Genomic DNA, 25,999 nt, shown 5'->3' with positions numbered 1-25,999 from the left:
CGCTACTGCAATACAAAGGCAAATGTAATTTTTAAAACGAATTTGTAGATTTTTAATATGGAGGCACGTGTCCTTTCCTTCCTGCATTGATCAACTGGAGAGGGGGCTTCTTCTCAATGTTACAGGTGACATAAGAGGCAGCACGACGGGGAAGATAGCCCTCATATCCCGGGGCAATTTAAATGTGTTTGAGGATGCGGTGAAGATCACTGGAAGAGAGCAGCCCACAAGAATACATTTGATTGGGGTAGGGCAGGCTTTTCTTTTATTGATCGGACCTGGGATTTTTCTCCCCCATTGGAATTTTCCTGCTAGTTTTGCTGAAATTGCACTTTCCAGGAAAAAAATCATGTCCCTAGGAAACTCCCCCCCGTCTCCACTTTAACCTTGTCCGTAGAAGATGCATCTCTCTAAGCAATGTGACAACCAGCTGAGACTGCTTTCACGGTCGCTCATATTCTGCATTTTCATTTTCCGGGGCCAGCTGGTTGTTTTAGGCTGAATTACGCCTTTTGCACTGCATGTTGACCGTGATCTCTGATGTCTACAAGCCTCACTTCTTGAGTCCCTTGGGTTGTTTCCTGTAGGAGCCTTCTCATGAAACTGCAGCCCCCTGCCAGGAAACCAGCTTCTTTATAAACTTCAAATAGCCTCTTCAGTGAGGTCCTTTTTTAGAAGGACTTTTTCTTTCTTCTTTTTTTTTTAGGGCCTTGCTCGTTTTGGACTAGACAAAATCCATGATATTTGGAAGCTCCTTCAACCTAAAGATGTACGGGAGGCATGTGAGTATGTCTTTCCTGCGGCCTTCGCTGCACTGATGTTAACTTTCTAGTGCTTGTGCGACGGACTCGCGAACTCTTTCAATGCAGCAGCTAATGCAAGAACATTTCTCTCACTTCTGTGGCATGAAATCATTTTGTCCATTCCTTTTCTGGGTGAATGTTGTTGGTCAGACGGAAGGACTGCCGTCCTTTTTTGGTTATTTCTGTATTTGTTCAGGTGCAGTGGAAAATATGGAAGCCAGTAGGTTGCATTGCTGGCCCTTTTGAGATTTTAGATCCACCTCCTGAAAGTCTGGAACCAATTATTTTTCCCTTCTTTTTCCCCCCTCTTTTTTCCCCTCTTTGTTATTAGAGGATTGGATTTATTTTTAAATTAGGCCTTCTGAACCCTGATGAACACCTCTCTTTCAAAGAGTGTCTTTCACATAAACGTATATACGAGGGCTGTTCAAAAAGTATCGAGACCAATGCTGCAGGAAACAAAATGTCTTATTTACAGGGTTTTCGGCTTAATCTCCTTCGAAGTACGCCCCTTCTGCAGCCTCACGCTTCTCCCAATGTTTCTGCCATTGTCGGAAGTGCCTCTGATCAGCAGTTTGTGGAATTGCTAAAAGCTGCTCAGTCGCGTTTTCTTTGATGGTTTCCACATCACAAAATCTCCTTCCTTTCGAGGTTTTCTTTAGTTGCGGGTTGCACGGCCCGTAGCAGGTGAATATGGAGGCTGCCGCAATTGTGGGATTTGCTGCGACTTTTTTTCTCTTCCCTTAACTAAAAAAAACCTTGAAAGTGTGTGTGTACACGTGTATATGTGTATATACGTGTGTGCGTGCATGTGTGCGTGCGCATGTGCGCGTGTGCATGCGTGTGTATACATATATACGTGTACGCGTGTGCACATGTGTGTGCATATATACATATATGTGTGTATACATGTATACGTGTGTGTACATATATACGTGTGTATTCATGTATGTGTGTATATGTGACGTGTGTATATATACGTATATGTACACGTGTGTGTGTGTATTGTCCAATTCACTTCAGATATAGTAGGGAAAAACTTACCTATACCTCAGACCCAGCTCACCAGTGCTGCAACTCTTTTTCTTCGTTGGTGCAAACGAAGGAGTCTGTAATTAGTGCTCAGTGATAACAGTTCCCCATGGGCGTGGTTTGTCTCTGGACAACACTTGCTCAAGACACATAGTACTGTCCATGTCGGAACATAATCTTGTTGCGACTCAGATCAAATAAATTGTATGGATCTCGGCTGCCTGGAAGTTTAAAAACAGGATTTGTCTCACGCTAAATCCTGTGGGGATCCACCCCAAAAACCAGCCTACTAACCCCAAAAGATCCCCGTAAAAAATAAATGTGGACTTTTCACCTAGTAATGATAACATCCATGTCTTACATAGCACTTCCATCACTAGATTTCAAAGTACTTTACAAAGACTGTTGTATCAGTGTCCCCATTTTATAGGCGAGCAAACTGGGATGCCAAGAAGGAAGGTGCCTTGCCCAGACTCCTTCAGCACACTACATGGCAAAACTGGGAATCAGCAGTACCCAGGAGCCCAGAGCCCCCTGGCTAGCTTTCTGTCCACTAGCCCACATTGCCTCCCCTTGTATCCAGGCTCATTTTGTTTGCAGTGAAAAATGCTGCTAATTGTGCCTTTCTGGGGCATTAATGATTGTGTCCAATGCTTCTTTTCCCCAGCAAACCTGAGAATAAGTGACCCTTTTATCAAAAAGTGGGATGAGTCTGAGGGCTTCCAGGGTCTAAAGGGATATGCCACGACCAGTGAAGACAAGGAGCTGGAAGTGAAGATCGCGATAGTGGAGAAATACAATGTCCGGATTCCCGAGCTGGTGCAGAAGATCAAGGCCAGTCATACATCAAACACAGAATTTGCAGGTAAGGAAGCGGAGCAAGGCCGCTACTTTACAGGCGAAGGGAAACTATCATCCAACCTCCCTTCCCCTCTGCATCTGCACAAAGACAGCAGTGAGACTGAGTTGGCCTTGCCTCTAAGAAGGCTTGAGAACGGCGCAGCCGTTCCCGGGGTCAGTGAACAAAGTTCCCATTGCAGAGGGGTTCTCCCCAGGTTAGATGAAGACTCAGCTAGTATTTCTAAGTCGGAGACACCCAGCCCTTTAATTTATTCTGCTTGTTAAACTGCATATTTAGTTCAGCTCTTAGGTTACTGGCTTAAATTCACAGGATTTCTGCAAGAACATCAGCTCCCTCCAGAGGTGGTGCAATCATCTACTCTGGAAATCTTCAAAGGGAGACAGGGGTCACCTGACCCCCAGTTGTCTTTCCTGCCTAGTGCAGGGGGGCTGGACCCGATGATCTTGCGAGGTCCCTTCCAGCCCCTGACATCCATGAACATTGTATTTATTTCTTACATAGTGCTTCCACCACTAGTTTTCAGAGTGCTTTACTGATTTCACTTTACTGATCTTACTAAAGATTTCAAAGTGCTTTACAAAATGCACCTGGCTGTTGCATCAGTGTCCCCACTTTACAGGTAGGCAAACTGAGGTGCCAAGAAGGAAAGTGCCTTGCTCAGACTCAACCAGCACACTGCACGGCGAAACAGGGAATAGCTGCTTCAGAGCATTTCTTCTTGACATTCAGCCTTGGGTGCCAGCCAGGTAGCTGGGCCTTCTGCTGAACCCAGACCTTTGTTAATGGGCTGTCGGACTGGGAGCTGTGATCTGGGCTTTGAGCAGAGCTGATTTGAACCAGCAGCGTGCCCTTGGTGCCAAGAAGGCTAACAGCATCCTGGGCTGCATTGGTAGGAGCGTTGCCAGCAGATCGAGGGCAGCGATCCTTCCCCTCTATTCAGCACTGGGGAGGCCACATCTGGAGTCCTGTGTCCAGTTTTGGCCTCCCCACTGCAGAAAGGATGTGGACAAATTGGAGAGAGTCCAGCGGAGGGCAACAAAAATGGTTTGGGGGCTGCGGGATGTGACTGGTGAGGAGAAGCTGAGGGATCTGGGCTTATTTATCTGAGCGGGGATTCAATAGCAGCCTTCAGAGGGTTGCAAAGAGGATGGAGCAGGACTGTTCTCAGTGGGGGCAGATGACAGAGCAAGGAGCATTGGGCTCACATTGCAGCAAGAGAGGTTTAGGTTGGATATTAGGAAAAAATTCCTCACTAGGAGGGTGGTAAAGCACTGGAACAGGTTACCCAGAGAGTTGGCGGAGTCTCCATCCTTGGAGGTTTTGAAGACCCAACTAGGCAAAGCTTTGGCTGGGATGATGTAGCTGGGGCTGGTCCTGCTTGGAGCAGGGGGTTGGACTAGATGTGACCTCCTGAGCTCCCTTCCAACCCTTGTTGTCTGTGATTCGTACAGGCAGATGGAGAAGAAAACGTAGAACAAGGTAACCTAGTTACTATGCAGTAAATTCCAGCTATGGCAATGCCGACTGACTCATTGCTCTCCCTCCCTTTCTTTCTCCACCTGTGGCGTGTTCGTTCCAGATTACCTGATCGGCACCGTACACCAAGCCAAGGGCCTGGAGTTCGATACAGTGCTGCTTGCAGATGATTTTGTGAAAGTCCCGTGTGCCAAACACAATCTCCAGAGGCTGCCTCAATTTAGTCCTGGTAAGGGGGAGCCTTTCCGCTGGAACTGTTCTTGTCTCTCAAGAAAAGCAATGCATGTCTCCTCCCTCCTGCCCCCCCAGCAGCTACTACTCTCTGGGAAAAGACTCTATAACAGACCTCAAGGTTGTCACTGGCCACACCTGGCTTTTTCTGACCTTCAGCATGGTTAACCCTGTCTATGGGAGACGGCTTAAGACTTTTGGGAGCACATTCTCCCCTTGGCACGTGTGCGTCGTTCCCATGTAAAGCCACCAGGAATGACAGAAACAGTTGCTCCAAGGAAAGGACATCTTCAACCTGTGTGATGCTCTCATTGACGTCACAGACATGTCCCATCCTGGCTGCATAACAACCCCATGGAAGGGGGCTGTTTGGCTGTCTTAGTCGCAGAAATAATCAGTCATGACACAGCTAAGGCTCATCCATTTAGATCTTCAACTTCCTCCAAAAGCAGTTGATAGAACAAGCTGCAACATCAAAGAAATTGCAACTTCAGCAAACAGTTCCCTTAAAATACTTATATATCTTCCTTTCTTTAATCCCTGCCTAGCTATATATGCCGAGGATGAGTGGAACTTGCTCTATGTTGCGGTGACCCGTGCCAAAAAGTGCCTGTTAATGACAAAGTCCCTAGAATACGTTTTGACGTTGGCTGGGGTAAGTTAAATGTGGTCCGGCACCGTGTCTTTAGCCCTTAGAGGCCTGGGAAACCAGATTTAAGAGGAAAGGCTGAAAGAACTCGGATTTAGTTTGACGACGAGAAGACGAAGTGGGGATTTGATAACGGTATTCAAATATGTGAAAGGCAATTATAGAGAGGATGGAGATGGGCTTTTCTCTGTGACCACAGAAGACAGGACTAGGAGCAATGGGCTTCAAGCTGTAGCAGAGCAGATTTGGGTTGGAAATGAGGAGGAACTTTCTGACCATGAGGGCAGTCGAGCACTGGAAGAGACTGTGTACAGATGTTGTGGGTAGACTTTTTCAAGAGCAGGTTGGACAGACGCTTGTGGAGTCGGGGATGATCCTGCCTTAAGTAAGGCACTAGATGATCTTGTGAGGTCCCTTCCAGCCCTACTTTCCTCTGATTCTGTGACCTGTGGGTGCTGCAGCTTATAGCTGGGGAAGTGGGATATTGGTGAGTCGTCAACATAGGATTACAGGAAAGTAGAGCTAAAATGCAGCTCCCAAGGTCATCTAGTCCAGCCCCCTACTCAAGGCAAGATCATCCCTGGGTAACCTATCCCAGACAAGTGTCTGTCTACCGTGCCCTTAACTTCAGGAACAAACCCCTGCGCGTGGCTGCCCAAAACATCCCAAACCCCCTTTAACCTGGCACAGGTAAAGCAGGGGCATGAGGGCAGTGCTGTTACCCAGCCACTGCATGCACTAACACAGACCGAATGGCAGACAGGAGAAAGTGTGCACACGCCTGGCTCTCTCAAGTGTATTTTAACAAAGTATGCACACCTTCTCCTGTCTGCCTCTTGGTCTGTGTTAGTGCTTTCTCCAGCTCCTTCCTTTCCAGCTTCTCTTTGTGGGTGGATGTATATGTTATGCCCTCGTGCCGCTGAGTCAGAGCTTAAAAAAAAATTGTTTCGGTGCCCCGAGCTCCCTGAATGCCGCCTTCTTCCTCGTTCCAGGAGTACTTGTTGCGGGCAGAACTCACCAGCGAGATTTTAAAGGATGGGCCTGTGAAGTGCTCGGTGCCACAGTGCAACAACAGCGTGCCTGCCGAATCCTTCCTCACCATGAAGAAACAGCCGTTAACTTACGTGAGTCTCTTCCCTTGTCTCCTTTCTGCTTTGTAAATCATGTTTGGGGACCTGGGTGCCAGATGGGCAGCCCTGGAGATCATCGAGAAGTGGGGCTGGAAGGGATTTCCAGAGGTCACGTCTAGTCCAACCCCTGCCTGAGGCAGGATCAGCCCTGTCCAAACCATCCTGGACAAATCCATCATCTAAACTCTTCCTAAAACTACTGTCAACCCACACACAAGACATCACACCTGAACCTGTTGCAGGTAAAGCAGGGGAACCACAGCAGTCAACGTCCGGCTTCTATAAAATGTAGTTAATATACGCTCAAAAGATCCCAGGTAGATGTCCCGTCTCAGCCTTTTAGCTATGTACACATATGTGTACATATGTACACATGTATGTGTACATAGCTATGTGTACATATGCTCCCTAAAGTCATATAGTCTATAGATGGTACAGAGTCAGGGGAGCACCAGGAAACAATGAGACGATACTGGGCAGCACAACTGGTGGCTCAGGGTTTGGACGAGTCAGATCCTCACCTTGATTTTGGCAGGGGGCATGCCCCCAGTCCAGCTCCTAGCTGGGCCCCTGCTTCCACCTGCAAGACAGAAATCATTTGACTTCCTTCCCTTGCTGGGGGGGAACACGCTCAGGAAGTGTGTTTGTGAGGTTTGCAGTTTGGGCATTCCTGACACAGGAACCGTGCAAGTGCAGAAGTAGGTACCAGTCCCTAGCACCTTTCTAGCCCTCCTTTTATCACAGATTGAAATCAAGCTCTTTCGGAGGGGGGAGCTTTTAAACGGGGTTTCTTTGGCAAGATGTAGCTGACAGACCATGGCTCACATGGGCTACTTCAGCAGCAAGGAACTAGCTCCTGTTTCTGCAAGCGGAGGGGAGTTGCATGCACACGTTGACCTAGTGCATAGGAGGAGAAAGGGACTCTGTGCATCTCCAGTCCTGTCCCTTGTAACATTTCTTTGTGTCCTTTTTCCCCCCTTTCCCACACAGAGCAATGGCACACACGACCCAGGGGGCTACCTGTGCCACTCGTGCGTGCAGCAGCGTCTCGGCCCCTTCACGCTGCTGACCGTTTCCCCCAGTATCGTGCAGGCCATGGATGTTGCAATGGAAGCGATTGAGGTTCCACGGCATATTGCTGTCCTGTACGAGCTGTTTTGACCCTGGCCAGGGCTGCTTGGAGAATACCCATAAGTTAGCCTGTCTGCCACCTTACCAATGTCACTGGAAATCCGAGCAGTGCTGTCTGTGGAGAAGCTCGTCCAGAGAGGGATCAGAAGCAAGGTGGGCACTGTATGAATAAGACCTGGGTCACCCCTCTGTTGTGGAGGGACCTTGCTCCTGCTCCTTTCTAAAGGACACCGGCGGCCGACGCATCCCGGGCGCCCCTGTGTTATGTCTGGCTGCAGCAGCTCTGCATCCCTTGCACAGCACAAGACGCGCTTGGAATCGAACAGATCCCTTTCGTGAGCTTCATGTCCGAAAAGTTGCCTGTGATTGTGGCAGGCTGCCATCGCCACAGGACATTCAGGGGCCTGCCTGATGGTGATTGCCCAGCCTTTTGTCCCCGCTATCTAAGCCCCGACTTAATGAATTCTGGGCATCAAGGAAAACCTGAGAGAACGCAAAGTGAAGCGGGGAAAAAAGTCAGAGGGGTTTTCATTGCAAAGGAAAGCCGACTTCAAATTTTATAAGGCTCATCTCTCTTCTGTCTCTGGGCAGAGACCAGAGGGGTTGCACAGATGAATGCAAGGCTGTCAGACTTTAGAGGGGCTGGGGCCTGCAGGACCCCCAGCCACACGCAGCCGTGCAACCCTGCCTCTGTTGCATCACATGCCACGAATCCCTCAAGCCATGAGCTCCCCCTCCCCTGCTCCCCTATGGCCACATTTGCCTCCTCCAGTCCCATGTAGCTGGTGACTCCCGCAGCACCACACCAGTGTGGATGCTCCAGGAGGTACCCAAATCCCCTGAGCCCTCCAGCCAAGGGCTCCCTCAGCCCTGCAGGTCAGGCTTCCCCATCCTGCAGGCAGGGGAAGCGCAAGGAAGGAGCAGGTCCTGGAGGCTGCACATTAACCTCTTGGGGGCTGCACAGTCAGACGGCTCTGGATGAACTTGCTCCATCAAGAATATCATCGTTAGTATTTCCCTGTTCCCGCGTTGGACAGGACACTACCCTGTCCCTGCGGCGCTCCCCGTTCCCTCCTGTCCTCTGAGCGATCCATCTCTCCAAACCAAATCAACTCCTGGAATTATGCCCCGAGGTGAAAATGGCAGGGCACACCCGGGGTGTTTTTAAGCTGTGAGCAAACCTGTTGCAGTGACTGGTTTTTATTTTGTATTAAAAAGTGCATTTCTGCCAGAGGAAGCATGGTCTTGGATTTCTGTGTGCTTTGGTGCTGCATCCATTAGAGACAACCCCACGGCGCGTGCCTGCTGCCATCCAGCTGACTGGAGCCGCGCTGTGGAGCTTGTCAAAGTTGGTGCCGCGGTTCGTTGGCACAGCCGTCAAAGCTGCCGTATTGGCACAGGTCTGGCGCCCAGGGGGTGAAGGCTGCCGCTGTTCATCCTCCCTTTTCCCTGCTGCTGGTTTTCACCAGTAGCAGCCAAAGACCCTAAATTCAGCATCAGGCAGTAGCGTAGGGGGTGAGAACCCCTGCAATTTAACCCCTCATCCACTTGGACGGCTCTTTTCTAGGTGCTGGTTTTAGCCCTTTGGAGAAGGGAGGCAGGGAAATCCCTCTAACGAACACACCAGACTTTGTCCCTGAATTGCCAGAACATCAAAGCATCTGACTGTATTTATGACAGCGATTTTTTTTGAACGAGGTTTCTGCATCAAAGGAATTTATTTCCCTTTGGCAGCAGCCCTAATAGCGCCTCGTGCCCACGGCAGGTGTCCTTAACCTCAAATGACATTTCCTGTGTATTCCTGTAAGGAAGTGTAGTATAATTCAGATCAATCCCTCACTAATCCTTGGTTGGATTAACACATTCAAAGAGTGGCTCAGTATCTAACTGGAAGGAGGTATCAAATGGGGTTCCCTAGGGGTCTATCCTGGGTCCAGTATTGTTTGGCGTTTTCATTAATGAGTTTGGACGATGGTATTGAGCGTAGCAAATCTGTGGATGACATCGAGTTGGGTAGAGTTACAGACAGTCTGAGAAGTGGAGCAAGAATCCAGAATGACCCGGATAGTTTGGAGATCGGCTCTCCCTCCTTCCTCCTCCAAAAAAAGGCAAAATTCAACAAGCACAAGTGCCAAATCCTGCTCTTGGACCAGAATAACTGCATGCACTAATCCAGACTGGGGAATGAGTGGCCAGGCTGCAGCACTGCAGGGAAGGGCTGGGGGTTACAGTGGACCGTAATCGTAGAGGATCATAGAAAATGTGGGTTGAAGGGACCTCAGGGGGTCACATCTAGTCCAACCCCCTGCTCAAAGCAGGACCAGCCCCAACTACATCATCCCAGCCAAGACTTTGTCCATCTGGACCTTTAAAAACCTCCGAGGATGGAGATGCCACCACCTCTCGGTGACCTGTTCCAGTGCTTCACCACCCTCCTAGGGAGTTTTTTTCCTAATATTCAACCTCAACTTCCCTTGCTGCAACGTGAGCCCATTGCTCCTTGTCCTGTCATCTGCCCCCACTGAGATCAGTCCAGCTCCATCCTCTTTGCAACCCCCTGCAGGGAGTTGAAGGCTGCTATTCAATCCCCCTCGGTCTTCTCTTCTGCAGGCTAAATAAGACCAGTTCCCTCAGCCTCCCCTCAAAATGAATGTGAGCCAACGATGTGGTCTTGTTGCAAAAAAAGCCAGTAGCATCCTGGGTTGTATCTAGAGGGGGGTCACTTGCAGATCAAGGGAGGCGATTCTGCTCTGTTCAGCACCAGTGAGGCCTCCCCTGGAGTCTTGCGTCCAGTTTTGGGCCCCCCCATTCAAGATTTTCATAGATTTCATAGACATTAGGGCTGGAAGGGACCAAGGGAGATCATTGTGTCCAGTCCCCTGCCCAAGGGGCAGGAAGTCAGCTGGGGTCAAAGGATCCCAGCAAGATAAATGTCCAAGAAGGATGTGGGCAGGTTGGAAAGAGTCCAACGCACAGCAGCAAAAATGATTAGGGACCTCAGAAGCAAGACTTTGGAAAGGTTGAAAGAACGAAGGTTATTTACTCTGGAGAAGGGAAGATTGAGGGGGATTTGATAACTGTCTTCGAGTACCTGAAGTGCAATTATGGAGAGCATGGGGGTAACTATTTGCATGGGGCTGTAAGAGGTTGGTTGCTGCTGAAGAGAGCAGGACCGGAGGGATGTTGAACAAGAGAGGGTTAGCATGAGATGCTGAGGTGTCATGCAAATCTTGAGCCGCTGTCTCACGTCCTCTTCTCTCGCAGCCAGCAAGGAGGTGAGAGACGGGGAAGCATTGAGCAGACATGGATTGGGGACATTTGGGCTGCACAAGTACAGTGACCCTGGGAGGCTGGACCTAGCGGTGCTGGGGTTTTGGGGAAGTTAATTCTGGCCTTTTGACTCGGAGCAAGTGTAGACCTGTTGGGAGACGGTGCACCATGGAGCACCCCTGGTTTTACGGGGCGCTGAACAATTTCCAAAGCGAGTACGGGCTACAGAAGGAAAGCCCGGAGACCACCCTGGGGCAATGGAGGAACCTCCTGATGTGCAGTCACCGTGAGCTCGAGCAAAGGGACTGTGTTAAAATGTTTCTGAGCGAACTCCAGTCCTACTACCAGAAAGCAGTGGGAGAGGATGCAGCCAACTGCACCTGGAAAAGGGAGACGTGGCGCAGGCTGTTCAAAGTGCCCCCTCCGGGAAGGGAAGTGGACAGGGAGAACGAAGGGGACAATGACACATTTGGATCTGGAGCCAGCAAGAAGGACAACAGCAGGATCAGCAGCAGTGGAAGCAACAGCGACAAGGACTGAGAATGGACTGAGAAGGGAAACCCCAAATCGGGGCTGGGACTAAGGGGCTGTGTTTGGGTTAGGGAAGGGCAGAGGGTGGGTGCGCACGCACGCAGAGGAGCGGGTGCGGTTATTGTAACGGGTGCGCGGGTTTTTCTGAAGGCGGTTTTAAAAATAGGTGCAATGGAAGTCTATGATGGAGGATGTGTATATATATAACTAAATATATATATAGATATATAGAGAGAGATAGCTATATTTTCTTTTTTTTTTTTTTAAATTATCAGCTGAGAATGTAAACCCTAAAATTGGGGCTAGGACTAAGAGACTGCAATTGCGTCAAGGAAAGGGCTGAAGAGGGGTGCATGGGAGCATGGGTCCTCAAGTGTGTTTTTATTGGCTTTAATGTGGTTTAAGGTGTGTGAAGAAAAGCTTTTGCTTGATCCTGTGTGTGTATATAACTAATGTGTGTGTATATGTATGTATGTATATATATACATGCATCTGTATGTACACAGAAATATATTTTTTCCAAAAAACCCCAAATCTATTCTCATTAGCTGTGATATCTGATGCATCCTCCACGGAGGGCTGCGTGTTCGGCCAATTTTGGTTCTGGAGGTGGAATCAGAGCTTGCTCCGTCCCCTCCATGCATCGGCCTGGTTAGCCCAATTAGCGCCACTGCTTCCAGGAGCGGTGCACCCCTTCGGAGAAGACGTGGCAGTATTAAAGACAGAACTTACCATTGTTTTTGGAGATGTCTGGGGGGTTTAATAGTAACTTGGTGCCCAGCAGCCTTTTCCTGCTGGCTGTCAGGAGCCTTGAAGAGGCTTAAAATCCCTGCGTGGCTTCTGTGGTCCAAGATAATCTGTCCCATGTGAGCCCATAGAGCAGCACAGTAGCGCTGAGTGTTGATCTAACCACTGTTGCTTCCTGTGGTAGGATGCTGCCGCGGGATGATGAGTTTACTGTGTGCGGCTCTTATGCTACTTGGCTGCCTCTGTCAAGGGGTTGAGATCCTGCAGAAGGAAGGGTCCCACGTGAATTGTACAGGGGGTAGCCACTTGAGAGACTTGGTTTTCGGTACAGGTGAGCTATGAGGACTGACCTAGCCCTATCCTGGAGTACTGTAAGCCTGCATTTAATTTCTAAATGAGTTAAAAGAAAGAACTTGGGATCAAACTGCAGTGTAGAGAGAGCCGGTCGCTAGATGGCAGCAGTAGATGACAAACATTACAGAGCAAAGACGCATCTTGTAGGCTGGCAAGTAGCTGGGAGAGGATTTTTTTGGCAATTCCTTCTGTTGGACCAACGATATCGTTGGAGGTGATGTTGGCCAAGCTTTTGGGTACAGTTTTTCAGGGGCTTCCTGCCTATTTTTGCTGGAAGCATTTAAATGATCATCCTTCACCCCAAGGTGGAAGTATGAGCGCTCCCTGCCTTTCTGACACAGGTGCTGACTTTGAGTGATGCCTTATGACAGGGAGAGAGAGACCTGGTAGGCCCTGGGCTGTATTTCTGAGCCTGGCAGAAATGATGTCCATTTAAGAGTTAGCTGCTTGATTTTCCTGAAACTTTCACTTCCAAGGGCCCAGCTCCCTCCTCAGCAGTCCCGGGCGGTTGGAGAAGCGGTGCCCAGCTGCAGTCACCTGAGCCATCCTGCACAGCTGTTTGCAGGGGCTTTGAATGTCCCAGGATACTTCACGAACCCTTAGCATTGTCGGGAGGATCGGGAAGGAAGGAACCAAACCCCACGAAGTATGCAGGTTGTACTGTAACACATCGATGGGGACGCAGGTGGACTTTTAAAGTCTGCAAACTGAAGCAAGGGAGCGGCAGCCAATTTAGACTGCGTTTGTCCACATGCTGCTCCTACGTTCAGCGCTTAGGCAATTTGGAAAACAAACTCTTTGGAAATCATCTATACTTGCATATATACTCTTGCCTCGTAGCATCTGCTCTCTGCCCCCATGGGTGACGGGCCGATTTGTTATGCCCCGAGAAATGTGAGCGTAAGCCTACCAAAGGGCTCTTGAAGCCTTCCTGATCAGGGAGACTGCTAGCGTGAGACTGCTAGAGATAAAGTAACTCATTCCCTGGGACAACTAAAGAGAAAACAAGGATGGGAGCATGGGTCACAGGTTAATGAGTGTTCCCAAGAGCAACGCCAAGCAAAGCGTGCCAGCCGGCGCCTGCTGCCCCTCAGCCGACTTCATGGAGCCGGTGGACGCCCCCCAGTGAAACTACCCAGACACACGAGCGAAGGAGTGATAGAAAAAGGCTAGAAAGGAAAAAGGATAGAAAGTCACTGGGGTTCCCCTCCAGCCACAGCCTTCTTCTTGGATAGATGGCGAGTTTGGCCAGAGCCAGGAGGAGATTGACTGGGAGGTCCCAGGACTTGGTGGGGCCGCGGATGGGGAGTGCATAAAAGAAGAGGTTCAGGGAGAAGTGCAGCCAAAATCTTAGCAGAGAGGTCCTGTGAGAGGCCGGGTGGGCCCGTGGGGCATCCCATGCATTCCCAGCAGCCTAGGGCAAGAGCGTATTTAAGTACCAACGTCCCCCTTGAACAAGGTATTGCTTCAAGAGGGCTGTAGCCCTCATCGTTGGACCGGGCATCAGGAGACCTGGGTTCCACTCCCATCCCTGGCCCTTTCCTACGTGGCTGTGGGAAGTCATCCCACCTCACCTACATTTCTCATCCACACTTGCTGCGTCTTATAGATTCATAGATGTTAGATGTTAGGGTCGGAAGGGACCTCAATAGATCATCAAGTCCGACCCCCTGCATAAGCAGGAAAGAGTGCTGGGTCTAGATGACCCCAGCTAGATACTCGTCTAACCTCCTTTTGAAGACCCCCAGGGTAGGGGAGAGCACCACCTCCCTTGGGAGCCCGTTCCAGACCTTGGCCACTCGAACTGTGAAGAAGTTCTTCCTAATGTCCAATCTAAATCTGCTCTCTGCTAGCTTGTGGCCATTGTTTCTTGTAACCCCCGGGGGCGCCTTGGTGAATAAATACTCACCAATTCTTGTCTTGACAATGAGCTTTTTTGGAGCAGAGGGTCTGTTTCTTGCTATGGGTTTGTGCAGCGCTGTCTCTGCGGGAACCCTCTTGGCACCCCTGCAAAACCAATCATCCTTTCCTCTGGCTTGAAGGCACGCTAAAAGGGTCCTTGTGCATGTGGGGGGGCCAGCAGGTTTGTTCAACATCGGGATCTGGGCTTGTTGAATGGTAAAGAAGGATACAAGAGGTTTAATGGTAAAGAGGACACGAGAAACAATAGGGAAGGGCACTGCAGAAGTAAAGCTTGGTGGAGGCAGGGACTGAACCTATGCCCTTTGGATGGGTAGACCAATGATCCACCAGTTGGGAGCCCGCAGGCAGCTTCTCAAAGCCGGTGCTTGCGGCATCTGTAACAATGCCTGGATAACGGGCCCAGTAGGTGGACTTCAACCGGCAAGCGCTGTCCCACGAAACCAGAGACCTGCTCTGCCTGATGTACCCCAACCCTGTGGTTTCCATCCTCCGACACTGGGCCCTCTGCCTCCTTCTCCCATCACAAACTTCCCTGGAGTCGGCTATGAACCCTTCCCAGGCATGAAGGCGAATGTGGGGTGAACGCCATTCTTCACACGGGTGTGGAGTGCCTGAAACGAGGCAGAAGAAATCATTAACGTTATGTTTCTTTGTGAAACAGCTCGTCGGCAGTGTGTTTGCTTTTTTTCCCCTCCCAATGTTTGCTGTTCTTACAGGCGCTCCTAGTGTTTGGGTCACATATATCAGAGACGGGAAGGCGCTGAACATTGAACTGCATTTCAGGAACTCCTGGGGTCTTGTTCTAGTTTAGCATTAATGGAGGGCCAGCCTCTGGTCCAGAGCCTGGTTGTCTATAAAACAGGGTTGAAAGGCATGTTGAGTGTCTGGAGATGCAAGGTGCAATCTAGGAATATTGGATCATTTCTGGTCCCTTTTTCTGCTCTGTGTGCACTTCCATCTTAATGGATTTGCATTAGGGCCTTATGTCTATTTTATGGATGGAGAATTAAGGCCTACAGGCCTTCCTTTTGAGGCCAGAAGAGCAGCTTCCACAAGCGTTTCATGGCTTGTTCTCTTGGTGCTCTAAAGAGCTGTAAGGGAAGGGGAGCATGGGATAGATGAGGTTGGCCAGGCCCTACATACCCTTAGCATCTGCTCTTGGCCACGGGAGTCTGGGGTAGACGCGTGGAGCATCTCGTACGTTGCTAAAGGAGGAAAGTTGGGGCATGGGGAGAATCGGACACACGTCATTTCTGGCCGATAGATGCAATAAGTCTGTTTTAACTGGATTTGGTTCTGCACTTGGGATTTACGTCGGTTTTGAGGGTCAGCTCTGTGGCTCTGTATGCAACACTGCTGCACGCTCAGGGCAAGCAAGGAAATAAAGCCAGACAGAACCGCTCCTTCCTTGAGCCACTTGTTTGCTATGAACGCTACAACATTGTGTCTGTGGTTTCCACATGGCCTCATGGCTTTCAAAGAAAAACCGAAACTTCACCAGATCCCAATGACATTTCTTATTCCCATGCCATGGTAGGAAGGAGTCGAATGTGCAGAATTTTTCTTCTCTTAGATCACCGCACATCTGACTAAAAGAGCTTTTTCCTGGCCCCAAGCCCTGTGCTCTGGCACTCTCCCTACTCTGTCTTATAAAACCAGTGTCACAAACAAGATAGCAGTGAGTCACCCAGATCCTTGGGTGGACTGGGTAGTTACCTTCCAAGGGTTACAGGGTGTTGTCACATGGTGAATACACGAGGAGGAAAGACAGTGTCAGTGTGGCTCATGTGACCTCCTGGAACCTCTCTGGGTCCAAGTTTCTTCCCTTGTGAAATGGGTGAATCATGATATGTCCTGCCAGTGAAAAGTGCCTTCTGAGAGCTAGTGCCAGAAGGCACCAAGTAACGGCTCTATCCGAGAGGCGGTGCAATGCGCGGGGGAACATTTCTGCTGAAAATTCCTCGCTGTCCACAAAAAATTGAGCCCATCCCCTCCCTTGGCCTGGCTCCACGCTTGGATGACCTTTCCCAGGGTGCATCACAGCCTCTTCTCTTGGTGAAGGGAGGTGGTCCATCATGGCAGCATCGTAGTTGTGGCATAGCTGGGAGCACGAGGCTGCTGAACGACAGCTTCTGTGAGCCACTGCCAGGGCTGGGCAGAAACCAAATAGTTTAACTTTGGGTCAAGTTTGCTTCGGTTTGGGGGTGTTCGATGTTTGTTTGGAAACCCAAGCTTTCTGCCGCTTCTCACCATCATTTTTTTAATTAAATAACCCAGTGGCTTGCATGGAAACATTGTTACCAGTCCTGTTCAAGTAATACTATTATCGTAGCACACGCAGACTTATACCCAAATGCATTTACTCAGAAATATAAAGGAATCGGGTCCTGTTTTTAATGATATTTCATCTTGGGTCTTCAAATGGGAATTTTAGAGATGCATCACTCTGAGATGGCCTAGACATTGCCCAAAGGCCTGTTACCAGTGGCTTGAAAACTGGGCCTACTGGGAAGTGCTTGCAACTTTCTTTGAGTCAGGGCAGTTATTTAAGCCCAATGTAGGTTACTTTAAATAGCTGGTTCATATCCTTGTTTGCCTTGTCTTCTGTCAGTCTCCTACAGACCAAAGTAAGGCCCTTTTCAGGTGTTAATATGATGAGTATGACACATACTGGCAGGGCACACAGTTTTGGGGATCCAACATAAAATTTCTCAGATCCTAACCATACAACTGCCAGGACCTGGCACTTCTTCCTGCCCAGTTCTGGGGATCAGGCATGGGCTGGCAGCCAACTGTGGCAAAAGAACAGGTTAGGGACTATTTAGAAAAGCCAGACACATACAGGTCCATGGGGCTGGACAGGAGGCACCCGAGGGTGCTGAGGGAGTTGGCCAATGTGATTGCAGAGCCATTGGCCATCACCTTTGAAAACTCATGGTGATCAGGAGAGGTCCTGGATGATTGGAAAAGGGCAAATATAGTGCTCATATTTAAGAAAGGAAAAAAGGAAGATCCAGAGAACTACAGTTCCACCTCGGTCACTGGAAAAGTCATGGAGTGGGTCCTCAAGGAATCCATTTCCAAGCACTTAGAGGAGAAGAAGGTGATTAGGAGCAGTCAGCATGGATACACCAGGGGCAAGTCATGCCTGACCAACCTGATTGCCTTCTAGGATGAGGTGACTGGATCTGTGGGTGCAGGGAGACCGGTGGTGTACCTTGACTTTAGCAAGGTTTTTGACACAGCCTCCCACAGCATTCTTACAGGCCAGCTAAGGAAGTATGGGCTGGATAGATGGACTGTAAGATGGATAGAAAACTGGCTGAAGCATCAAGCTCAGAGGGTGTTGTGGGGGTTGTAGATACACTGGAGGGTAGGGCTAGGATTCAGAGAGTGCGTGTACATGTGGCCGTATGGCAATGATGTTATGGCGCCATGCGTTGTTACTTCCTTTAGAAATGACTAAAGCACGGTGCAGTATGGGTGGGTACTGTGCCATGTGCACAGCACACGCTTAGGTTTCACCAGCGTGTCGCTGTTGGAGTGCGCTATACATGGGGAGTGTGCCACTATGGCGGCATAGCTGATGATCATGTGTGAACGCATGTGATTGCTATGTCACTGTAGCATGCTGTATGGTGATAGCGTGTCACTATGTCGCTGTATGGCGATTTTATAGATGCTCCTAGGGAGGCCTAAAGAAATTGGAGGATTGAACCAAAAGGAATCTCATGAGGTTCAACAAGGACAAGTGCAAAGTCCTGCACTTAGGGTGGAGCAATCCCATACACTGGTGCTGGCTGGGGGCTAATGGGCTGGGCAGCAGCTGTGCAGAAAAGACCTGGGGGTTACAGCAGACAGTAAGATGGATATGAGCCAGCAGTGTGCCCTTGTTGCCAAGAAGGCTACCGGCATCCTGGGCTGCATTGATAGGAGCGTTGCCAGCAGGTGAAGGGCAGCGGGCTCAAGTTGCAGCAAGGGAAGTTGAGGTTGGATATTAGGCAAAACTTTCTCACAAGGAGGGTAATAAAACACTGTAACAGGTTACCCAGAGAGGTGGTGCAGTCTCCATCCTTGGAGGTTTAGCTAGACAAAGCCCTGGCTGGGATGATGTAGTTGGGGCTGGTCCTGCTTTGAGCAGGGGGTTGGACTGATGCGCCCCCCTGAGGTCCCTTCAACCCTCATTTTCTGTGATTCTGTGTATCCAGCTCAGGCAGGGGACAGCCCTGGGTCCAGCACATATACCACATATTCAGTGTAAAGCATCACAGAAGCCAACCACGAAGATGATCCACATTAAATGGGGAGCATCTTTGTGGCTGGTTTGTCATTTTTATCATGCCATAAATTGGCTGAACATTGGCACGTTGCAGTTTATTGCACTATTAACCTACGAATTGCACCGTAAATATAACATCTACCAGGGCTTTTAGACACATAAGTGTCACTTATAACCAAATAACTTAATGTGATCTTGGCCCCTAGTGCTTGCTTAAAAAAAGAAAATCTTCCCGTGTTGACCCTCTATGCTAGGCGTGGTAATAAAGAGGGAATAAGAACTGTGCCTATTGTGCATGGGATGTACAAATATTTTTTAAAAAACAATGTAATGGTCTTGTTTGTCTGTAACATAGCAGCAATTTGAAATGAAATGTCTGCTGCCAGAAAGGGAGGTCATTTCACCACGGCGCGGCACAGACACACAATGAGATTGACGTTTTAGCAGCTGCTCCCTCGACGTATAATGGGTAGCGCTGCATTTTGTTTCACTGCCAGGATTTGTGAAATGCCCCCGTGTGATTCATCTGTCGCTCTCATTTGCTTCTGTGTCCCGGTGGTGCAGTGCTCTCTATTGTTGCTCTGGGGCTTTGTGATTGCCAAGCAGGGGAAGCCCTGTTTTACTATGCGTGGGTGAGTTCATTCAAATATGATTCAGAAATACAACTAGCAACACAGCTGGGAGCATACTTAGAAGGCATCCTGTTCCTTCCTGGGGAATACAGATTCTGGTCCTTTCATCCACTCTCTGCAGCTGGGGTGCTGAGCTGATGGGGAACTGTTACAAAGGCTGTATGGCAAAGGGGGCTGTTTGCATGACTTGCTGTCTGTGGGTATGTTCATATGTGCCTCCCCAAGTCCCAGGGCTTACATGTCATTCTGTACCATGTTTCTGATGGCCGGCAGCATGTCAGTCCTTGCATGGGGTAGACTGTCCCCTCCCCAAGGGATGATGCTGGAGCGATTAATAATACATATAAATGCAAATTGGAGTGGTGTCAGCATGAGCTGGGCAGAGACATGCCTAAAAGGGGTAAGTTACGTGAATCATGCCAACCAAGGGCCAGTGAATACTTGGAATGATACCCACCCTCCTGTACATGCACGCACATGAGCATACACACACATACGCACACCCCTTCCCCATGCATCACCTATTTCAGCGACCACCCTGCAAAGTAACCAGAGGAGCTGATGTGAGGTTCTGCATCTGCGTGGCACCATCTTTGCTGGGTATGGAAAGCTGTATGGATCCTTTTACAGTCACCGCCTTATTTATTCCTCCTCCTACAAAGTCATGTTCTTGTAGCTCGCTTGGGTCCTGCCAAGCACAACTCTTCGAGGTGGGGGGTGCCACTATAGGGGTGTGCCCTAGAAGGGCCAACCACACAGTGCACAGTCGCTGGCTGGCTGAATTTGGATGCCCCGGTCTATGCTATGCTTGCCTATGTTTGTAGGGGTCTGGACTTAAAAGGCCTAGGCGTTCCCTTCCAGTCTTGTGTGCATCCTGCACCCTGAGCCCGGCCATGCCTATCAACAGGAGACGGATCCCAACCTCTTCAAAAGTAGGCACCTAAAATTAGTCACCTAACTCCTAAACAAGTGGCCTAGTCTTGTGCAGGGTTGCCCTTCAAGCTGGCATCCTTGGGACCTTGGCACTCAGAACAAGGCTGCTCACTCAGCTGGGTAAAACAGGAAAATGAAGCTTACTCACATGAACCCCCTGGCCTGGCACTGAGAGCTGGCTGGGCTGAGCCACGCTCCAGGGCAGCGCGCCATGGGTTCGTGGTGGTGCTGGGATTAAAAGATCCATAGCACCTCCCGTATAAGAGCTGGACATTGCTCCAGGACCCTTGGCCTTAAAGCCTATCTGCCATACAGCCTGTCCAGCTCAGTATCCACCAAGGCTGGCCAGTGTCTAGATGATGACTTGCTTTGGGAGGTGCTGCCATCTACCTGCCTGCCCCAAGGCAGAGGGCAATAAAGCTGTTGCATCACACCTGGATGTGGGGCTTAAGTCTAAGGGTAGAGAAAGCAAAAGGGCTTATAAACACTTCTGCAGAGAGTATTGAGCTAAATGCAAGTTGCTGGATCTGCGAGGGTAGTAGAGGGGTAGCCAGGAAGGGAGCTAGCGATGGCTTCTAGGACTTGGCTTCTCACTGTTTGAAGAGCTACGGCGGGCAAACACTCTAGATGGGGCATTACGGGTTGGCAGCTAGACCCTGGACTGGTACAAGGCACGATGCCTGTTGGCACTGAGCTGCGGATGCTGGAATTGGGCCCATGGGGCCAAGAATGAGGAGTGCCATGGAAAAGAGCGTTCCTGTGCCAACGGAGGCCTTATCTCGTTTCCTAATAACACGGGTGCTCAGGCTGCCAGACACTCCCCGCTGCCTCTCAGCATGACTCATGCTCCATTTACTTTCCCAGCGACCTCAGGCAGGGCCATAGGAGTGTGTATCTGGGCTGGGAAGCTGTTGCAGGCTTGGGGTAGCTTTATGGGCATTCACACACACCTCCGCATCATCCTTGGTAAAAACGATGTTTCTCTTAGGTCATAAGCAGGATTTCTGGGCAAGCTCTCGGTGGTCTCATGAAAACAGCCCTGTGCTTTTGTTTTCGCTCTGGGCAATTGCCCCCATCGCATGTGGTTGGACACCTACCAGGAGTCGATGGACTCCCAGGGTTTTATTTTCGTATGAAATAGTTCCCACAATTCCTCCTGCTTTCACCCACGCCTGTATTTTCTGGAGTTGGCAGCTCTGTCAAAACTCCCCGGGAAATGTTGGCAAGCGTGGTGGGCTCGCAGGGACGAATGACCACAGGCTGCTATGGGCAGAGCAAAAGTCACAGAGCAACAAAATGGGATGAGGCTTTTGAAAAGTGGGGTGCAGATGGTGTGGCATATAGCACAACACACATTTTTCTCCAGTTAAAAAGGAACTAGATGCTTCACTGATATTCAGGGGATGGCACTACATTATTTAGCTTAAGATCAAAGCAAAAGCAAATATAACTATGCGGACGTGCACTAATTTGCTAGGTTATAGATGGTGTTTAAAAAAAACACAACGAGGCAAAATATAGTCAAAATATCCAAAAGATAGCGTGTAATTTGTCCTGTAGTCACTAGCGAGTTAAGTGTGGTCAGATTCATAAAACAAAATCGAGCCTTCTTGAGCATCTTGACATTGTCTCGCAACAGATGCTTCGCTGTTGGTCATTTCTACACCTGAGTTACTAGGAGCACGCATGAGTTAAGCTTTATAGCTAGAGTAAAACCAGTCAGCAGGGCTGTGAAATGAGAGCGGGAGACATTATCAGTGTCGCAGAGCACTGAGGTGCCCTGCTCCTAAAGAGGGGCAACTGCTAGGAAAAGAGCCCTAGCAGTGAAGAAGGAGCCCAGCTGTTGGTTGCCAGGGCAATGGGAGCTAGCAAGCGACCCACACCTGCCAGCGGTCAGCGGACCGAAAGGGGCAGGGCCTGGCTCCCATATAAAACCCAGGGGCTGAGGCCAGGCTGGCAGTTCCCTACCAGCAGCTGGGGGGAAGGAGCTTCCCTGGAGCAAAGCTGAGAGGAGAAGCCTGCCTGCAGGTACAGCCTGAGCCGGGTAAAGGATGGAGCATCCATGGGGTGTTTTGAGTAACGTCGTTATAGCCGGGTGACTTCAGTTTATGTTATAGCCAAGGGGCTTGCGTTTTGGTTACTGTTTAATATTGGTGGTTTGGGTGAGGCTATTAGGGGGTTGGAGGAGACCTCATAGGGGACCCACAGCAGTGTGGGGACCCCAGCGCCAGCAAGGGTGCAGCATTCAGGGTGCACTGACCCCAGCCCCAGAGAGGGGGGCAGTTGAGAAGCCCCAGAGAGGGGACGTTGATGAGAAGCCCCAGTGCGGGTGTGGAGAAGGCCCAGAGGAGGGGGCAGCACTTGGAGAAGCCCTAGAGAGGGGGCAGCCTGGGAGAAACCCCAGAGAAGGAGCAGCGATAGACGCGCCAGAGAGAGGGCGGCATTGACAAGTGCCAGAAGGGGTACCGAGTGAGACCAGGGCCGCAGAGAGCCCGAGCGCCAGAGAGGACGCAGAGCCAGACAGGGCAGCGCAGGACCCAGAGAGGACAAGGGGCCACATTATAACAAGGCCGTGACCGAACAACGTCAATTCCATCTGCAAGGCTTGGGGCGTGGTAAAGGGGTGGTTGGAGCCATGCATAGCCCATAAGGCTAGGGTTCCCCGAGACAACGGTGGTACTATCTATCTTGGAGCAGGACCTACCAGGGGCACAGGGTCAGAGTGCGCAGCTAAACGTGACCAAGGGGGCGTCAAAGGCAGCCTCCCAAATATATATTTTGTCATCAAAGACGTGGCAAGCGAGGATCAAGGGTGCCCATTGGGCCAACTTGGCATGGTAAGGGGGTCTTGGGAAGATCACGGCCATCCTCGAGGACCCCACCCTGTGACAATCAGGAATGGCTAACAGACAGCAACATTGAAGAGGAAAGGATGATTTGAATAGTGCAACTTCAAGGCTATTAAAAAGGATAGAGGCTCATTAACATATGTGGAGTGGAGACAGATTAGCAGGAACCAGGGAGATGACAATGAGCCATGAAGTCAATTGACTCCCTCAGCATTGCCTGAATAGAAATGCCACTGCCCTCGCCACAGGCAGTTGGTTTTAATATTTTGGTGGAATGGGAATCAAAGGTGTGGAGGGGTGCAACTGTACAACTGCACCCCCCTGGATCCATCCCTGGGCACCCAGGGCGGGTGGAGGTTGAAACTGAACCCAGGCTACTCCTAGCTCATTTCTTCCAGAAGCTGTCCCGGTTTCTCCGGCTACCATGGGATAGCAGGGATGGTAGAACTGCAAGATGCTGCTATCCTAGAAATGTGTGCAATCCCATGGCTTCTGCGTCTCATTGGTACTGGTTAGGAGCTAGCCAGGCTTCTGGGTTTTTATATGGGAGGCATGCATTGCTATCAAGAAAATGTTGTCCCTCTGGACCCTAATTAAGGAAACATGCAGGCAATTTATAGTTGGACTGGAACAGCTGAGGTTCGCAAATTATATGATGGCCAATGAGATGCACTGTGCCTATTCTTTGTCCACATTGGCCAGCTTGGAGTTCATTGCCAGAAAGGGATATTTCTGCTGCAGGACCTGGCTGTTCTCCAGAGAAGGTGTGCCAGTATCGACATAGGCTAGTCTGGAAGGGTCTATGGCACCAGGATCCTTAGAAACTCTGGACCTTTTCCTGCAGTGAGGAATGCAACTTCTGTTTCCCCTGGATGTTGATGGCATGTCCCTTCCTTCACTCATTCTGGAAAACCCAGTTCATCCTCTACTTCCCAAGCTTAAGAAAGCTTTTTGCTGGACCCTTAGATGGAAGAGGACACTGTCTCACTGTATCCCAATTAGCTGCAGACTGACAGTGGAATACGTTTTTGGAAGAACGGCAGGTAGATAAAGGAGGTTGCATGTTTAAGGAATACCTGTGGGTATCCCTCCTCTTGGAGCTGTTCACTATGTGCTGCTCAGTGTTCATTGAGCATGAAGGAGAGCCATGAGCATGGATGGGAGAAGGTGGGCCGATTAGACCTGCTGAATGTTTTGAACCAGCAGAGAGGGAGACCTCTGTGGAAAGATGCAACTAAACTGGCAGAATCAGGAATGTGCTGTGGTCCTATTCTGAGACCAACAACTACCTGTGGACAATGTATGTGCTTGCGTATAAAGCTCTACTCATAACTACAACCATGTGGATGTTGATCTGTATGGGATATAATGCAAAGCTCTTATCCTACCTCATGTGAGGATTTGAACACAGCACTAAATTTGGATCTTTTTAGGCCCAACACATCTGCAAGTCAAGGTACCATAGAATCTGATGTGTGATCCCTACAATCGCACTTCCTACCATAACACACCTGCACTTGTGATCCTGGGCTCCCCCTGCACCAGCAAGCAGGCATCTGGGAGCCCTGTCACCTGGTGGCTGGGGTCAGCTGACAGCAGGGATCAGCTGATGGGGCTCCCAGCCATGGGAGTGCATGGTGCCTGACCACACGTTCAATTAATGGCACGATAGGATCCAGCCACAAAGTTATTACACATTTTTTGTTGAATAACTTTGTGGCTTGTTCCTTTTTTAATCACATCATTAATTGCACATGGCTGGGTAACAACTCAAGACAAGGCTAACTGGTTACTCACATCATAAATGTAGCATGTGCCAGGGGCCTTAGAGTGCATGGTCAATGAATCCATGCAGTGAAGGTGAGCCTTTTCCTGACTTGTTTGAGATGCTGAACGATGAATGAACACCCGCATTTCCAATGCATGGTGAATGCAACAAATGCAAAAGCTGTGGAGCAGTGAAAGGAAAACCATTGTTGAATGCAGATGCATAACATGAGGAATGAAAGACTTTAAAAACCTGACGGGGAAAAAAGGGGAATGATCTGTATCTTCCAAAGAAGCAAATGTTTCTGAGGTCACGAGTTCATGTCCACGGGGTGCTCAGAACTTTTCTTTGCTCATATCAGAGTTATGGGAAGGAAGAAGGAGGGCTGTTTCCTGCAGGCAAAGGAGGAAAGGGGAACTCTTGTCTCCTCTTATCTTTATTGTTCTGCAGCAGAGATGATCTGGATGAGGATCGGAGTTTCACTGCAGTGAGAAATCCGCCCTGAAAGGCCAAGCTTTGCAGAACCAGCTGGCAGCTGCCGGGCAGTCAGCCAGCGACCTGCCCAGACGTCCTTTCCCCTACTGCGGCCTTCCCTGGGATCCCAGCTGGCCCCCTTCTCCTCCTGTTGGTCCAAGAGCCACTGGTGTCGTTTGCACACTGCAGGGGCTAGAATTCAGAGGGGCCGGACTGCATCCTTGCGGGGTGGGGGAGGAGGAAAGGCACCAGCAGAAAATCAGATGGAGGCCTGAGCTCAGGAGCAAGACACTGAGCTGCTCCTGAGCTGGATTTTGCAACGGCAAAAACGTGGCTGCATGCCAGCTGTGCAACAGCGAGCCAAACTCAGGCCTGGTGGCTCTGCTGCAGCAGAGGAGACAAAAACAGGATCCAGGGGCCCAGCACAGCACTGTGAGATACAAGACTTCTGGCCAAGGTTTTGGCTTAGGCATGCGGCAGGTCAACTCACCTTTCAGGTCAACTTCCCAATAGGAAATATCAAGAGAGGGCAAGACCTGGCATATCATGCTATTGCAGTATGCAGCAATTAACCCAAGGTTAGATGCATTTCGCAGTCTCAGAGCATTTGCTCATTATCAAGGAGCAACTGGATCAACAGTCGGGGGAGGGGACACAGTCCCTGCACATCAGATCAAATACGGGCTGGCAGCAACTGCACCCCACTAAGGGGAGGGTTAATCTCTGGATCCCGGCATTTCCCCCTTCTCCCAACAGCAAACTGAATGAATGAGCAGCAGTGCTCTAAGGTTTTGGCCCCATGGGCCAGATGAGTGGGCCAAATCAGGCTGTGGAGCCTGGCATCACCCGCTCCCTTCCCCGTGCACAGGGATTAGGTCCTGGGGGCCCGGCACCATCTCCTCCTACTCCCTATGTGATGGGATTG

The 25,999-nt window shown here is 50.0% G+C and overlaps 1 protein-coding gene and 1 non-coding gene across 4 annotated transcripts in view; both read left to right on the top strand.

Annotated features, from left to right (window-relative positions):
• FBH1 (F-box DNA helicase 1) overlaps positions 1 to 25,999 on the top strand; it is a 62,915-nt gene that overhangs the window by 25,798 nt on the left and 11,118 nt on the right. The window contains exons 15-21 of one of the 3 annotated variants that reach the window (XM_059725722.1): positions 126 to 247; positions 707 to 782; positions 2,503 to 2,700; positions 4,277 to 4,402; positions 4,953 to 5,059; positions 6,046 to 6,177; positions 10,579 to 11,121. In XM_059725722.1, the coding sequence (XP_059581705.1) occupies positions 126 to 247; positions 707 to 782; positions 2,503 to 2,700; positions 4,277 to 4,402; positions 4,953 to 5,059; positions 6,046 to 6,177; positions 10,579 to 10,593 (776 nt within the window). In that variant the 3' untranslated portion in view covers positions 10,594 to 11,121. Of the gene's footprint in view, positions 1 to 125; positions 248 to 706; positions 783 to 2,502; positions 2,701 to 4,276; positions 4,403 to 4,952; positions 5,060 to 6,045; positions 6,178 to 7,173; positions 8,552 to 10,578; positions 11,122 to 25,999 lie in introns of those variants that run through there. The other 2 variants (XM_059725721.1, XR_009461479.1) reach the window with 2 other exon arrangements.
• LOC132250469 (U2 spliceosomal RNA) lies at positions 11,626 to 11,811 on the top strand. The gene has a single exon (XR_009462199.1). It is a non-coding gene; the product is annotated as a U2 spliceosomal RNA (small nuclear RNA).

Source organism: Alligator mississippiensis, chromosome 4 (genome assembly GCF_030867095.1).
Source record: "Alligator mississippiensis isolate rAllMis1 chromosome 4, rAllMis1, whole genome shotgun sequence".
NCBI classification, from domain to species: Eukaryota; Metazoa; Chordata; order Crocodylia; family Alligatoridae; genus Alligator; species Alligator mississippiensis.
This window is presented reverse-complemented; position numbering and strand designations above follow the sequence as displayed.